The sequence below is a fragment of the Epinephelus lanceolatus genome, chromosome 13, assembly GCF_041903045.1.
Source record: "Epinephelus lanceolatus isolate andai-2023 chromosome 13, ASM4190304v1, whole genome shotgun sequence".
NCBI classification, from domain to species: domain Eukaryota; kingdom Metazoa; phylum Chordata; class Actinopteri; order Perciformes; family Serranidae; genus Epinephelus; species Epinephelus lanceolatus.
Window position 1 is genome coordinate 19,997,278 of NC_135746.1, and position 14,881 is coordinate 20,012,158.

Here is a 14,881-nt window from a genome sequence, read left to right on the forward strand (position 1 = left end):
TGGAGAGTTGATGCTAAGCTTCTACGACGCCCTAAGCAATAACCAACGTATGAGCGCAGTGCAAAGTGGCATCATGAGCTAGGCAGTAGAATACACACATGCACAAACATACACGCGTGACTATATCTTTACATATCAAATAGTCGTGCCTATGTTAATGCTTTAAGTTGCAGTATATTGAGCTTTCAGGGCTGTTAATTCATGCAACAACAACAAGCGCTACTTACACACATACAGCTCACACTCCAACAGGCACAGTATGAGTGTGTGTGGACTGCAACACCACTGCTGACAGATGAAACACAGGTGAGCCCAGGGGAGTCTGGGTAAATATTTGTGTTAAGGCTGTCACACCCTCTTCCACTGCAGGAAGCAGCAGGGGCAGGGGGATTATCGAAACGGTGGTTGCTGGACTAACTCTGTATGGGCCGGTGCTGATAATAGACGGGTCGATGCTGTCCAGCAGCCTGAGCTTTTCTCTGCCGTGTTAAAAGCTCTATTCACACAGATACAATCAGTGCAATCCATCCTCCGTGCACTCATTGTGACTGTCATTAAAGGGGTGCAGACAGGCTAAACGCATGCATCTTTCTCCCAAAGTAGTGGTGAAGAATTAGCTGTCCTGCCATGTAAGTGTGGTCTTCTCAGGGCTGGGTGGTCTGCCTCTCTAATGGCTATAGGTGGTCTGCAGAGTGGAGGCAGCAGAGGGTTATTAAGTACAGCTCATAAGCTCTGTTCAGTGTTATCCTAACCTACTTTGGACATTGTTATCTCTGGGCTAAATCCCCACCTAACTTCCCCTCTCTGTCTCCCCCCTTTTTCCCTCACCTCTGCCTCATGAAGAGGGGAGGAAAGGAAGGAGGAGCAGGAGAGACATCAATCAGGGGTGACAGGTCAAAACCGCAAAAACTAACCCTCACTCTCTTTATTTATCCCGTCTCTTGGGAATATGCGTTTCCTGCTCTCGTTTGACAACAGCCATTCACTTATTGAACCTTTTTAACCACAACAAACACACACAAACACACACATACTGGCCCATGCACCCGCAGCCTAGAGTGGAGGAGGAAGCGCTGTTAAGGATAGGGAGGATATGGGAAAAGGTGGGCGAAGCTCCAGCACAGGCATGCTCATACACACATGCAAAATGCAACAACTCCAACACCTACGTTGTGTCATTTTACACCACAGTCAATCTGAATTAAGCTGCAGAATTCAAATGAAATCGCATCTGAGCGCAAACAACATGAACTTTAAGAATCAAAAAGAGCTGAGCAGAGCAACAAAGAGGAGGGGAAGAGAAAGGAGTGCAACCTTTGATACAAACCACTACACCCAACCCTTCACAAAGCCACTAAAGCACTGACTAGAGGCAATGTGTATTCTTGCAGTTCAAAGCCAACCTCACAAAAAGAGCGTATTTATCCGAGTGTGTGTGCATACAGTATTGTGTGTATTTGTGTGTGTTTAAAAAACGTCTGAAGTTTTCAATGTGTGCCTGTGCCTGCAGGACAAAGGCACCGGTGTCATGTAACTCGGCCAAACCCTGCCTGCCAGCGCAGGTGACCTTATTGTATTGGAGGGTTCCCAGCAGGCAACGAGCTGTGTGTGTCACGTGTGTGAGGAAAACCACAAAGACCTGAAGGATGTGTGTTATCTGGTGATTTAAAGCCCCGTATCGCTCCTGACGTTCCACTGCCTCGCGGGCCTAAACTGGGTCAGCAGGGAAATGCTTTAGGTCAAAGATGGAACCCTCAAAAGATTTAAAACTGTTTGCTCCGATTTCAGTTTCTGCCTCTATTTATTGAATCAGGGCAGCGGTTAAGTTTAAAGGGTTGAGAGATGATTCACTTAGGTACAGTCATAAATGATGATGTATTATTATAGATTAAACTATCCAGCAATATAGAAATTAAGTCAAATTAGTTCCACCTTTACCCACTGCAAGATGAAAGCGATGAACACATGAATGCATTAATAATCATTCTAATCCATTAATATAAACTGTATCATTCATATCATTCATTTACTTTAGGTACTTCAATTACATAATAATGCTAATACTTTTGAGCTTTTATTTCAGTGAAGATTTTAATGCAGACCTTTTACTTGTAACAGCATATCTGTACACTGTGCTATATCACTACCTTTAACTACGTAAAATGTGTGAGTACCTTTTGCACCAGTGTATTTCTGCTAAACAAAATTAAGTCGTTGTTTTTAGACTTTACTCTGTTTGCTTTTTCCTCTTTGAATGAATCATTTAAAGTCACAAAAACATCACAATGAACACAAATTTGTTTAAAGCCTGGGTAAAGCAAAGATAAATGTGTTCTGAGTTTGTCAAACCACAGAAAAATATCTTACTGACCACCAAGCCAGATTTAAGTGATTAAAAATATTGCCAAATATATAAAATTAGGTTTTAAAATTGTGAAAAACTAAACAGTATTCTCTGCTCTGAGACACTGTGGGCATGTCCACTATAGACGCTGAGCTGAAGATCAAGCTGCCACAGAGCAAAGACCTCTCATTCGGCAGCTAACGTGAGCGCAAAGAACACACTCAAAGCAATTAGAAGTAACTACCAGGCTGGGTATCCGATTCGGGCTATAGACTGAAAGGTATGTCCATGGCAGCTTTTACTTATGCTTGTATGATTGTGGCATTTAACAGAGATGTTTTTTCATGTATTTATTGGACTGAAAGAGCTAAGAGAGGTTGCTGAAGGTAGCAAATTCACGGAAATGGGGTAACAGGATGAATGAGATGACACTATACGTTCTTAAGTTTTAATATAGCACGGGAGGGGTTGTGATAGGACGGCTCCAGTGCGTCATCAACCCAAAATATCCATGACACAGAAATGGTGAAAAACTGTTTAACGATCTAACTCCACAAAGCAGCACTGTAGGTCACAGTCTTTTCACATGTTTTCTATAAGTATTTTGTAACATGTATAATTAGTTTAGAAAAAAATCTCTGATTTTACTTTCAATCTACATTTGATGACCTGCCAAATGTGCTAACACACCTTTGAATTTCTGCCAATATGTGAATCCTTCTGCTTCTAATTTCTCACACAGCTTGTGTTTAATTATATTATCGTGGTCGAGTGTTTCTTACCTCTACAATGCTGCGCAGATCCTGGACGTAGGTCCTCTCTGTGTCCATTATCTCCTGCACCACCCGGTCCACATACGTCCTTGGTCCTTGCACCTGACCCGTCCGCTCTCCTCCCTCTGGGCTCACCTCAGGCTCTGAATGTTCTGTCACAGTCTGTCCACTGTCCTGTCTCCCCTGTCCCCTCCCTGTGTCCATCCCTCCATCATTCCTATCATCTTCCTCCCCGCATCCCAGCTGCCGGGCCGGGACCAGTTCCAACCGGATTGCCCCGGAGTCCCGGTCTGAAGTCACAGGGTTACAGTGAGGGGTGGGGACGAGGGTTGAGCGGCTGCCCAGTGAGCAGTGACTGTCCCGCGAGGAGGCAGAAGAAGAGGTGGAGCTGTAGCTGATCGGCCTTTCGGCGCTATCCGGAGAGGAGTCCATGCTGAGGGCGGAGCAGTAGCGCGCGGAGGTGTGGCGGAAGGCCGGGTTGCGGAGGCAGCGGGAGGGAATGTCAGCGGAGCTCAGGGCCGAGCCAGAGTCCGGGACTTCGGGGAGTGGAGGCAATGCATCAGGTAGGTAGTTATAATCGTCTGGAGAGGGACATGAGAGAAAGGAAGAGATCAGTTATTAATCAGTTTTATTTCACGTTAGTAGTGTTCCAGTTTATGATTAATTTTTTGGGGGCTTTTTCAGACCAACAATTGCACACACTATCTTCCTCATTTATTTCCATGACACCCCTGGCTTGTGAGGCTGCAGACAGCTCCAACTAAACAGATTGTCATGACTCAAGTTGTCTTGCAGAGTAATGTCAAGCGCACTCGCCAAAATGATCCACAAATTAAGGAATGCCTTGATCTAATTTATTAGGTACTTTGCAAGCATTAAGATGACAGAGAAAATTATTGCTTGCTGAAATGACGAGACCCTTCCAACGTTGCTCAATCCAAGCTCAGTGTTGCATAAATCACTGTAATCTGTCTTGGTTTTTAATAAAGCTTCACACTGGACTTCCTGGTTTGTCTTTCCCCTTCTGTCTGTACAAACCTGTAGCAACATGCCTACACCACTGCAGCCCCTTCAGCTGTACTTCGTGGTATTGTTGGTCTGAATGTCCCCTAAACAATGACTCTGCCTGTTGCATTTTTAAATATATGGTTGTCATATTAATCACAATGCCTGTGTATAATTATTGAAAACAAATACAACCACGGTCTAGACAATTGGTGTGTCTAATACGTCTCAACAGAATGGCTGTCCTTGTTTTTCTAAATAAATAATTGCATACGCAACATACAATGCTGCTGACTTTCACAATGATGTTGCAACTTTCACATCTACCTTTGCAAGTTTTAGCTTTATTGAGACGAGGTGGACAGCGCCTTTGTACCTATTTCTCTTTTTCTTTGTGCTTTAAATCAAAGTGCATCCATCTCCAAGAACTTCTCAGACTTTACACCTTTGATCATTAGACCTTCAATTTGGATAAGAAAATATATATGGCTGGACTATGCATGACTGTTGGAGGCTACGCAGACATTGGCCACTATCGGAGCCAAGTTCCGATGATAACGATAGTTTGTAAAACATCTGATTAATCACCCAAACCAATTAACTGGTCATCCTCTTGACACAGGTTGTTACTAAGGTGACGGCACCTGTTGCAATGTCTTATTTCCACTTTCTCCTCATACTGGTGGCGGCACCTTATATTGAGTAATAAACTTTGAGGCTTGTGTCATACAGACATGGCTCTTCCTCAAACAAATTGATGAGGTGATCCTCTCTTTCCTCCATCTAAAACTACCATTTCGACCGCAGCCGGTTAGTTAGCTGGAGAGCTTTCTGATTCCACTATGCTTTTATTCTTAATGTTACAGTGGGTACAGAAAATGAGCCAAACAAAGGCGTCAGTCATCTGATGATAGCAATGTCATTTCCTCTGCTGTGACAAGAGTGTGTGGATGAAACATGACTAGCTGACTACCTCGCTAATTTCACTACACTATCATGCTACACTGGTTACAGAAAATTAGGAATACAGCAATACAGGACTGTTGGCACAGTCACTCACTCAGTGACGGACAGACTCTTGTGTTTATAGGGCTGGCTTTGTATGCCAGGCCAAAAATGGGTAAAACAGAGCAACAGTTGAGGGTTTCCTCAGACAAGCAACAGAAGCCAGAGTGGACAGAAGCAGCAAGAGTAGAATTACGACACGGAGTACAAATAAAGTTAAGTTAAAGTCTTTCAGGCAAAGTGCAACGTCTTACTTGTTTCAGTAATAGTGACTGTAAAAGTTAATGTCCTTACGATATAACTGATGCTGGAGAGTGAGATCCAGAGTCGTTAAAATTCAAATTAAATTCACACATTCGACAGGCACTGACCCTGTATTTCCCTCTCTCGCTCTAAGTGCTAAAAAGACTCACTGTGTGTAACTTCTAACAGTTACAATACCACTTTCATATTCTTACAGTCTCTATCTGTTTAGCATTTCCAATTCCCGACATACCAGCTGACCACAGTCTAACTGACCACCCGCCATACGAGGACCACAAGCCCTCCCTGAGTTGTCCTCAGTTCCACCCAAAGAAACATTTCATTTAAACACAAGCCACAAAAACATTTGATTTCTAATTTATTTGTGCAAGTAATAACTGTAAGTGTGTGTGAGCATTTTTGCAGAAGGACAGAGGAAGAGATTGAGTTTAATGATGAGATTAGGAGTGTAATGCTGAGAGCGCTGCACACAGAGGCAATGAATGAAAGCCCTATTTCCATGGACAAGTTTGTGTGTTTGTGTGTGTGCAACTACAGGGGTCTGCTTGGCGTCAAGCCGGTGCCAAACTGGCTCACAACCTTGCGTCTGTGGAGAGATCCGTTAAGATATGATTACCGGCTCCCAAGGCCCCACAGCCAAGCCAGCTGAAGTGAAACCACACATGCAGCCTATCAGACGGAAGCCTTCCAAGTTTCCCTCTCGACGTTTTCCAAGGTCTCGCTTCATGGAAGAGCCAGCTTTGACGGGAAGAACAGGGAGCAAATAAACACAGCGGACAAGCGGAGGAAGGACGGCGTGAGAGAGGGCCTCATACTGGCTCAGTGGGAGTTTGACACCACTCTTTATCATCAAAGCTCGATACACCGGTGACCCGGCAGCTCTGGTGTTGTGGCAACACTGGGATCCAATGCCCTATAGGACAGTCGCTCTCTCGCTGCCAGCAGCACCGGCTCAGCCTAAACCCGTCTCACTTCAAAGCATCAGAGATCACAGACTCACGTTCAAAAACATGAAACGTGAAACTGAGAACAAGCTCAAAGAATCCCGCTCTCTCACCTTTCAAATGGTACCTTGGAGGTCTTTTTGCCATGGTGACACCTCACTTTAGCAGAGGGCATGCCTGTTAGACTGGTCTGTGATGGAAAGATCACAGGTTTGATTCTGGCAACCACAACTGCACTGATACCACGATTAGAAACAGAAACTGTATGTTCCTGCTCTAGCTATTTGAGTTTTAAATTTAGGGGGTGCTTGGGGTAGATTAACAAGCTTAAAACACCACATCTAATGTGTAAACACCCTATAAAGCTGTTATGGTGAAGGTGTTACCATCCCTGCTGGCACAGGACATCAAAATGGCGTCAGAAAGACTTCGGGTTGACAGTATTTTCAGTGCCTCACAGTGTTAGTTTACATCATGACGTTTTGCAGCCGTTGGGTTTAGTTTTTCACACCTGATTATACGTTAAGATGACGTTGGCATAAAACATTTGGAAGACATTGGATTTTGTTTACTTAACAACACAACTTAAAACTAACAAAATGTCAATGCAATCTGTCATCAGCATTCTACACCAATTGATGTTTGCATTAGACGTTGTCCTGACACTGAATTTTGGTCACCCAACGTCACAACCTAAATTCAACCAAATACAAATGTCAAAAAGTAGTCGGTGGCTGGCTGGGACACAGCAGATATCAAGCAAAATTAGCATTTATTTAGAGTTGTGTTTCAGAGCACCTGATCAATGCTGAAGAAACAGTATAACATTTTTAGCAAAAATCGTTCTCTCACAGAAAGTTAGATGACAAGTTTGATACCACTGTCACTTCGGTGAGTCTGGAGGCAACTTAGCTTAGCATAAAGACGGTACCAGGGAGAAAAAGTTAGCCTGGTTTTGTCAAAAATTAAAAAACATACCTACTCACACCCAAACACTGACCTAATCGATTAAAATTCACCTTTAAGCATCGTTTTGGTCTCCACCAACTCCTGACAGAAATATTTGTCTTTATCACTGCTAACTGCTCCACTTTCTTCGCTAGGTAGTTGCTAACTTTGTCTGTCTGTTGTTCGATGCCGGGCATGTAGCATACAGCTGGTTGATCAGAGTTTATTTACAGAAAACAGCTGTCCGTTACATTTGTAAATTAGAAGGGCACTTAGCATAGACCTAAAACAAGGCCAACAGTCCTGTCTTCTATGATCGTTAAATCTGCAAGTGTGATGTCTGGCTATATTTCCAAAACTATTAGAATTATGTCAAGCAAGTGCTCTATGAAGACTGCTTGCTATACAAAGTTCAAGCAACTACATGTATAGGCTATTTGTTCCTTGAGGCTACTCCAGGGGACTACTTAAACTTGACTACTATCTCGCAGTGTTAACAAAAGTGAAAAATAATCATGCATCCGCCCCGTGAGTTGGATACGGTTCTTCCACGGCCCATGCTACACCAGTCCACCAAGTTTGATGAAACTCGAGCCTGTAGTTTTTCCGTAATGTTGCTGACAAACAGGCAAACAAACCAAACTGGAACATAAACTCCTTAGTGGAGGTACTGTAAGAAGGCTGATGAGAGAGGATTATGCAGGCCACCAAAACAAAGCTAAAAGAGGCTCAAAAGGTCTGTCAAGCTGAGGGAACTGGTGACAATTACTTCACGAGGAGCGGCACCTTTCACATCACAGTTAGTCATTTGATCCATTGTGAAGTATAAAATAGTGCAGGTTTAAGTCCGTACATCACACATTGCAGTTTCCCCTTAAGTCCGTCCCTCTTCACTGAACAAGTTTGTTTTACACAGGAAAATAAAATGAAGTCAATTCCTGGTTACACAGTTCCTCAGAAGGCGACTAAGTGTTTTGTAATCCCGCGTCTGAAAAACAAGAATGAGGGGTGTCTGATGCGCTGAATCACCGCTCTCTCTAGTTTTAATTTCGATCCGCTGCCATGCCAAGAAAAGCAGGAAGGAATTGGAGCATCCAAAAACTGAAGTGGCATGAAACTGTATTTTCCTCAGACAAGTTTGGAACTGATTCACCGTGCGTGTGTGTGTGTCCATCCAAATGTTTGCACTCCCAAGCCTGACCCACTTTTTAACAATTACAAATCAGACAGGAGAAGAAATCTGGTGGGTGAAAACAAAACACACACACAAACCAACAGCCTTGGCCTTTGGATAAACATCACGCTGCTTTCAAGTCACCGTGCACAATGAACAAAGGGATATATTATATTACACACCGTGACATTAATAGGTAACTGACCATTTTCTGTGCCCTTTGACTAATCTATGATATATATCCTTCCTTATCACAGTAGGTGATGTATGTAAAGCTATGCTGTGTGTGCATGTTTCACTCAAAATGCATTACATTTATCGCTCCACAGATAACGCTAACTGAGCTAATAACCTAATGGTCCTCACACCAGCTATTGCAGCTAGATATGGACGTGCAGAGTGTGCGCACGTGCAACCTGCACACACACAAACATACAAGTGCAAATACAGAGAGACCATGTGTTTCCGCTTGCCGTGAAACCCAAACATCACACGGAGAGATTGCTCCATCTTGTGTTTGCCCAGCCCCTCCTTCCCACCTTCCAGCTTCATGTTTGGGGCACACCCTGGCCGTTTCCTGGGTGAACTGGCTCTTGAACACACACAGACAAACCAGCAACACCCCCCCAACAACACACACAGACAGAGAGCAAAGATGGCCGAGCTTTAGTTACCTCCTGTCCAGATTATGTTCAACCTGATCCTTGTAAATGATCTCTAATTATGCTCCTGAGCATGCAGGTTGGGACTGTTTCTCCTCCGTGTGTGTATGTGTGTTTGTGTATGTGCGTGCATGCAGGGATTAGGATAGTGTGTGAGGGCTGTGTTTTCTAGCCAGACTAGAGGGAGAGTGAATCAGCGAGTGTCTGAACACGCTGACTCCAATCTCTGGCTTTCATTTAACTTGAAAAAGACAAAGAACTGGGGCTCTTTATTATTCAGCCAAAGTCTAATATGTTAAACATCAGGCCTGTCTGGAAGGCAAACAGTGAGAGGCGGGAGGAACCGGACTGAAGACAGACGATGTACAGAACACAGAGGGTACAAAACACTGGCAAAATACTGTGAGTCATACGGGGTGCTTCGTTCTTTCGGTTTCAAGTAAACACATCTCTCATTTATTTTTAGATTAACAAATACCCGTACATGTATGTATGTGTGTTTACTTTTGATAGTAAAAAAAATACTTCCATGGACTCTGGTACATATTCAGCAGCTCATCTGGATCATATCTATTTTTGATTACCAGCAGCATTTTAAGAGGTGACCTCATTTATGGTAAAATGCAGTGACCTTCCTGCAACAGGTTTTTGGGTGCACTACACAGGAACATAAAAACTGTTAAGATTGAAAGTGAAAGCGTTAGGTTTTTGTTGACTTTGAAAACAATACCTGACCAAACAATCCTCATGAGGATTGTCCCCACGAGGTCGATTGGAAACATCAGGCCGCATTCACAACAATGCGTACACACAAATCTGTGCTTGAACCCTGCATTTCAACATTTTACACATACATCCGGCATTCTTTCATATTTTCTTACCTGAATTTATTTGTACTTTGCAAGCAAATTTAAAACTGCCTCAGACCATGCGTGCAGAAATGATGAAGGCCTGGCAGTCTTAGAAAATGTACATGTCAGGAATCCGATTGTAATTTTGCATGCACTGTAAGAACATTTCTAAGCACACATTAGTGAATGAGGCCCATTCATGTTTAAATTTCCATCTGCTGTGAAACCATTTAAAGCTCCAGCACAGCCACTAAATGCACTTTGTGGTGAGATGATTGGTCAAATGTAGGAAAATCAATTTCCTCTGTTCTTATAGTATCTTCAGTTTCTCAATAATAAAGTGCTTTTAAGGGACAGTTTGGATTCTTTAAAGTCACACAATAACACAAACAAACTAACTGATCGAGACAGTGGTAGACGAGCAGCTCCCGTGTTCAGTGAGGTAAAATTACTGTTTATTTCAATGGAGTCTGGCTTTGATAAGTTTCATTTCTAGTTGCATTCACCATCGCAAAGGGCTGTCTGTTTGGGAAGTCCTGACCATACGACTGGATAAATCAGACTTGGATTATACTGCAGAGGTTGTGTGTGAGTTTGTGTTATGATATAGTTTTTCTGTCGTTAAACCTGGACCCCTATGACTACAATTTATCACGAATTTTCTCCGTTTTTGGATTCCTTGTTTACCGTGGAGGCATGTAAGAAAAAAGATTTCTTCACAAATTCAACGTAACACAGAGTGAGTAACTGATCTCCAAGTGATCATTTGAGGGGTGAAGCTTTCCTTTAACTAATACTGATGAAGATGCAAATATAGCGAACAATGAATCAACAAACACCTATATGTCAAACTGGATCAAACTGACCATCAGAATGTTACGTGTGCACGTATATGACAAACTAATAACTTCCCTCCATCACTGCAGTTAGTCCACCATGAAAGTCCGACTACCAGTCCAGCCAGGTTTAACGACTCATGCTACACTTAACTCGTCCACTTCAGTCACACTCTTTATGGTCACCTGAAGTGCTCTTCATCCTGGAGTGGTCAGCAAACAGCTGTGAGCACCCTCGCCTCTTTACGACCCTGATGATCCTCACAAGTAGCTCAAACAGCACCAACAGCTCTGTGAGTGTTTTGTAACGGGCATGTGAACATCCCACGCGAATGTTTAAACCACAAACAAGTTTAAGATATTTCAGAGAATGATGTCATATGTAGATGAATGCAGAACAGCTGCAAAAGTTTTCACTGTGTTTATTTTAAGTTGCATGATGTCCCTAATCACTGGGTTTAAAACAAGCGTAATAAACTAACAACGTGTAGTACGCCTGTTCCAGCAACAAAGCCTACACGCCACTTCCAGGGAGGATCCCTCAGCAATAAAACTCAGCCTCTGGAAAAATCAAAGTGGGGATTTCGTACTGAAAAGCCTAACTTCGGAAAATACCCACTTGGTTTGGGTCGCTCTGAAGGCTCACATTAGATCTGGCTGAACTCTGGATGGCATTTTTACACAGAGCGAAGACTGTGTCGTGCAGGAGGGGGAACGGTTCAGGTTCAGTTCGGAGAGCAGGAGTGATTACAGTGACCAATGACAGGGCACTGCGGATTAGGCCGCGCAGACCGCACAAACCGCAGACTTGCATGCACTTCCTCTCACGCTACACTGCTTGTCTGCATTTGGGTGTCGGGAGTCCATGCAGTCATAAATTTTGGGATGCACTGGGACGGTTCAAGCGGACTCTTGCTGAAATAAGTAGCGGGCAAACTTATGTCTCCCATGTGGACCCTCATGGCAACACGGATATGGAAAGTTGGCTTTAACTCTTGGCTTTGGATAGGGAGTATTACATTTAATCAACTTCATTTAACTCTTAAATGTAATCACAGAGACCTAAATGTGATCCCAAAAACAAAATCTGTGTAACATGACCAAAATCAATTAAGTTCAAAGGAACTGTCGACATCAAGAGGCAAAGCAAATTTGCCTTCAAAATTGGTAATCCTTGACATGCAACTTTGCGCCTTTAACCAACTGCCAACTGTCTTGACGCTGCTGCCATTTAGGAAATGGAAAGAAAACAATTAAGGAAGCCATTTTATTAGTTGTTTTAAACCATCCAATTCTATACAAGTCTACTCCAGTGAATGAGAAGCAGTGCTAGTAGAGCATTCCTCTTCATATCCATTTTGCCGCAAACAAAACAAACCGCAACCAAAGGCAGCCTCTGCACAATCCACACAGTCGTCACTACATCAACAAGCCTCCAAACCACTTATTTTGTGCACAAATTAAATTCACTGTTGACCTTTCTGATGTTTAAGAAAGAGGAGGAGGTTCATTCTGGGAAAGAGGAACATCAACATCATAAATTTGCATCATGACATTAGCGAGGAGAGACCAGGACAACAGGCCATGTCAGACTTCACTAATGTCACTGTCACACTCTTGTCGCTTTCCTTCTTCCCGTCCTTTCTTCCTTCTTCCTATTAAACATTCAAATTCAGAATATGTTTTTGCAGGTCATAAAGTAACGCCAAGTTCCCTGTGTCATATGACCTCCACAGGACATTCCTATGAGCTCAGACCATGCCTCTACAAGCATATATTTTACTATGTAAAAATACACACTGACCAGCCTGTGTGTATTGCTATGGACCACCAGGGCTCATATTTGCATTTGGAGCATGTGTTCATAACACACCCTGTTCACACTCAAATTACTGGGTCTCATCTGAAAGGACTAAGTGGATATCACAACAGGCATCTCGAAGCTCTCTCAACAATATATACGAATCTTAGGGGTAGTTTTAGGAGTTTTAATCCTTTCAAATCATCTTAATTGTTTCCTGAGTGCAATTTGGACATATCTTAATTAAATTCCAAATACAGATTCAGGATGCATGCAGAGAAGCCAGCTCCTGAGACTTTTCTAAGAGGGAAATTAAATTAAAATGGAAGATCCAATAAGAGTGAGCAAATCTGAGACAAAAACAATCCAGAGAACGTCCGAATAAAACAGGCACAGTAAGAAATAGCGCCATATCTGGTGTCATAGAAGATATTTAATACAAAAAGTGTACCAATTTACCATCCGAAAATTGGTAGCTATCGGCCGATATTCGCATTGTTAACTTCCACTGGCCTATCAACAAATGAGACGACAGTCACCAATGACAGTGGCCGATGCTCATCAGTTTTGTTGCATTGGTTACTTGCAGTCGGACTCCGACAACAGTTGCAACACACCCAACTGCTGATTCGGAGAGGAAGCGACTGGCTGGACTCAACTCCAGCATGACATTAGAGGACAATGGGTGCTGTCTGCATATGTGGTTTGTTTTCACGTTTGCTGTCAGTGAGCGGCTGTCCAGCTCTGGGTCTCCCATCTTGGACGAAAATAGAAAAGACTGAGCTGCAACAAGGCAGAGATGCTAATATTTGTAAAGAAAAACATGCATCTTAACAAGAAGTAGGCTAAAAAGTACAACAAACTAAACTCATCTGCATCAGCTATCGGCCAAATGTTATTCTAAACATCGGTATCTGTCAGTGCATCCCTTAATACAACATTCTGTCAACTGATGTCCTCTAACAAGCATGTCTACTTAGAGTAGTCTAAATAAAACGGCTATATTTATCAGAAATGACCTAAATCTGAATTAAAATACTGACACTTTTGTCCCTGAGTGGACTGAGTTAACCAGACAGGATATGACCACACACTTTGTACAGCTCACGGATCCTTTAATCAACCTTGTTTGTCCCTGTGTGTTCTTGTTTATGCTGCAACCAGATGGCAGCTGAGTTCAGTGCCATGCAGATTATTGCTGACTTAACAAGTCCAGCGGCACAACAAGAATTACGGGAGATTGTTTTCATGCGAGTACAAGCTGGAAGTGAAAGCACTGCAGAGGTTTCTGTGCTCATTTTGGCAGCATCTTGATAACACTTTGAGCTGGGATTTAAAAAGACAAAGCAACGGGGTAAACACGGCGAGAAGAGGACATGTGCGACTGTGAGAGAGTGAGAAATGAGGAGGAGACGACCCAAAGGAATGAAAGTAGGAAGACGAGATGAGAAGAAAGGCCAGAGGTCAAACACCGCCCACTGCCTTGCTTTTTCTCTTTTCCATTTCCCACTCGCTCTGTCTCATCTTGAATCCCGCCTTTTGTAGTACTCTAATGCTTAAAAGTTTTCTCTATCACAAACCAATCTATCAAACACCTTCATCTCTTTAGTTTCACATGCAAACTTTGTTCAACAGCAGCACAATGAGGCATCTAATTCCTCGCTGTCTGGTTAGTTACGGCCTCACATCTTCCGCCGCGTCCACTCAAAGGTCAGTCTCCATTTCTGATAGAGACGCAGGCCTGATCTCAACTGACGCTAAGGACCTTAAAGTGTCACTCAGGATTTCACACCGCCGCCAAACAACTGCAGAGGAGCTGGGACAAGAAGAGGAGAGAGGGCAGAGGTGGGAGAGAAGGAGAGAGGCGAAGGATGGGATTTGAGACAGGAGGCGTTTTCCGCTGAGCAACTTATCACTGGACCAACAAAGAGCTGCGCTGGCCTGTGGGACATACATTATAATGCAGATGTTTCAGAGGAAGAAAAGAGGAGAAAATAAGCGTTCTTCCTGGGTAGAGACAGGAGTTCAAACTTGCGACCTAATAAACTCATGTAGCTTTCACTGCCTCACAAAATGTGGTTAAAGTAAACACACACACAGCTGGGAGGCTAATTAGCAACAAATGGCTTTTTCTCAGATAAAGTTAAACCATGCACAGTTGCATTTACACGTTACATGTAGTGATCAACACTCGCTTGTCTTCAGGTTGTGTTTACGAGATGTGAGTTAAACCCTAAAGTCTGGTAGAGCTTCTCTGTTTGTCACCGACACTGT

The 14,881-nt window shown here is 43.1% G+C and overlaps 1 protein-coding gene across 2 annotated transcripts in view; it reads right to left on the bottom strand.

The window, feature by feature from the left end:
• Nucleotides 1–14,881, bottom strand: part of LOC117271299 (pleckstrin homology domain-containing family G member 1) — a 54,097-nt gene that overhangs the window by 24,640 nt on the left and 14,576 nt on the right. For both annotated transcript variants that reach the window (XM_033649459.2, XM_078173858.1), the window contains exon 2: nt 3,127–3,698. In XM_033649459.2, the coding sequence (XP_033505350.1) occupies nt 3,127–3,549 (423 nt within the window). In that variant the 5' untranslated portion in view covers nt 3,550–3,698. The remainder of the gene's footprint in view (nt 1–3,126; nt 3,699–14,881) is intronic.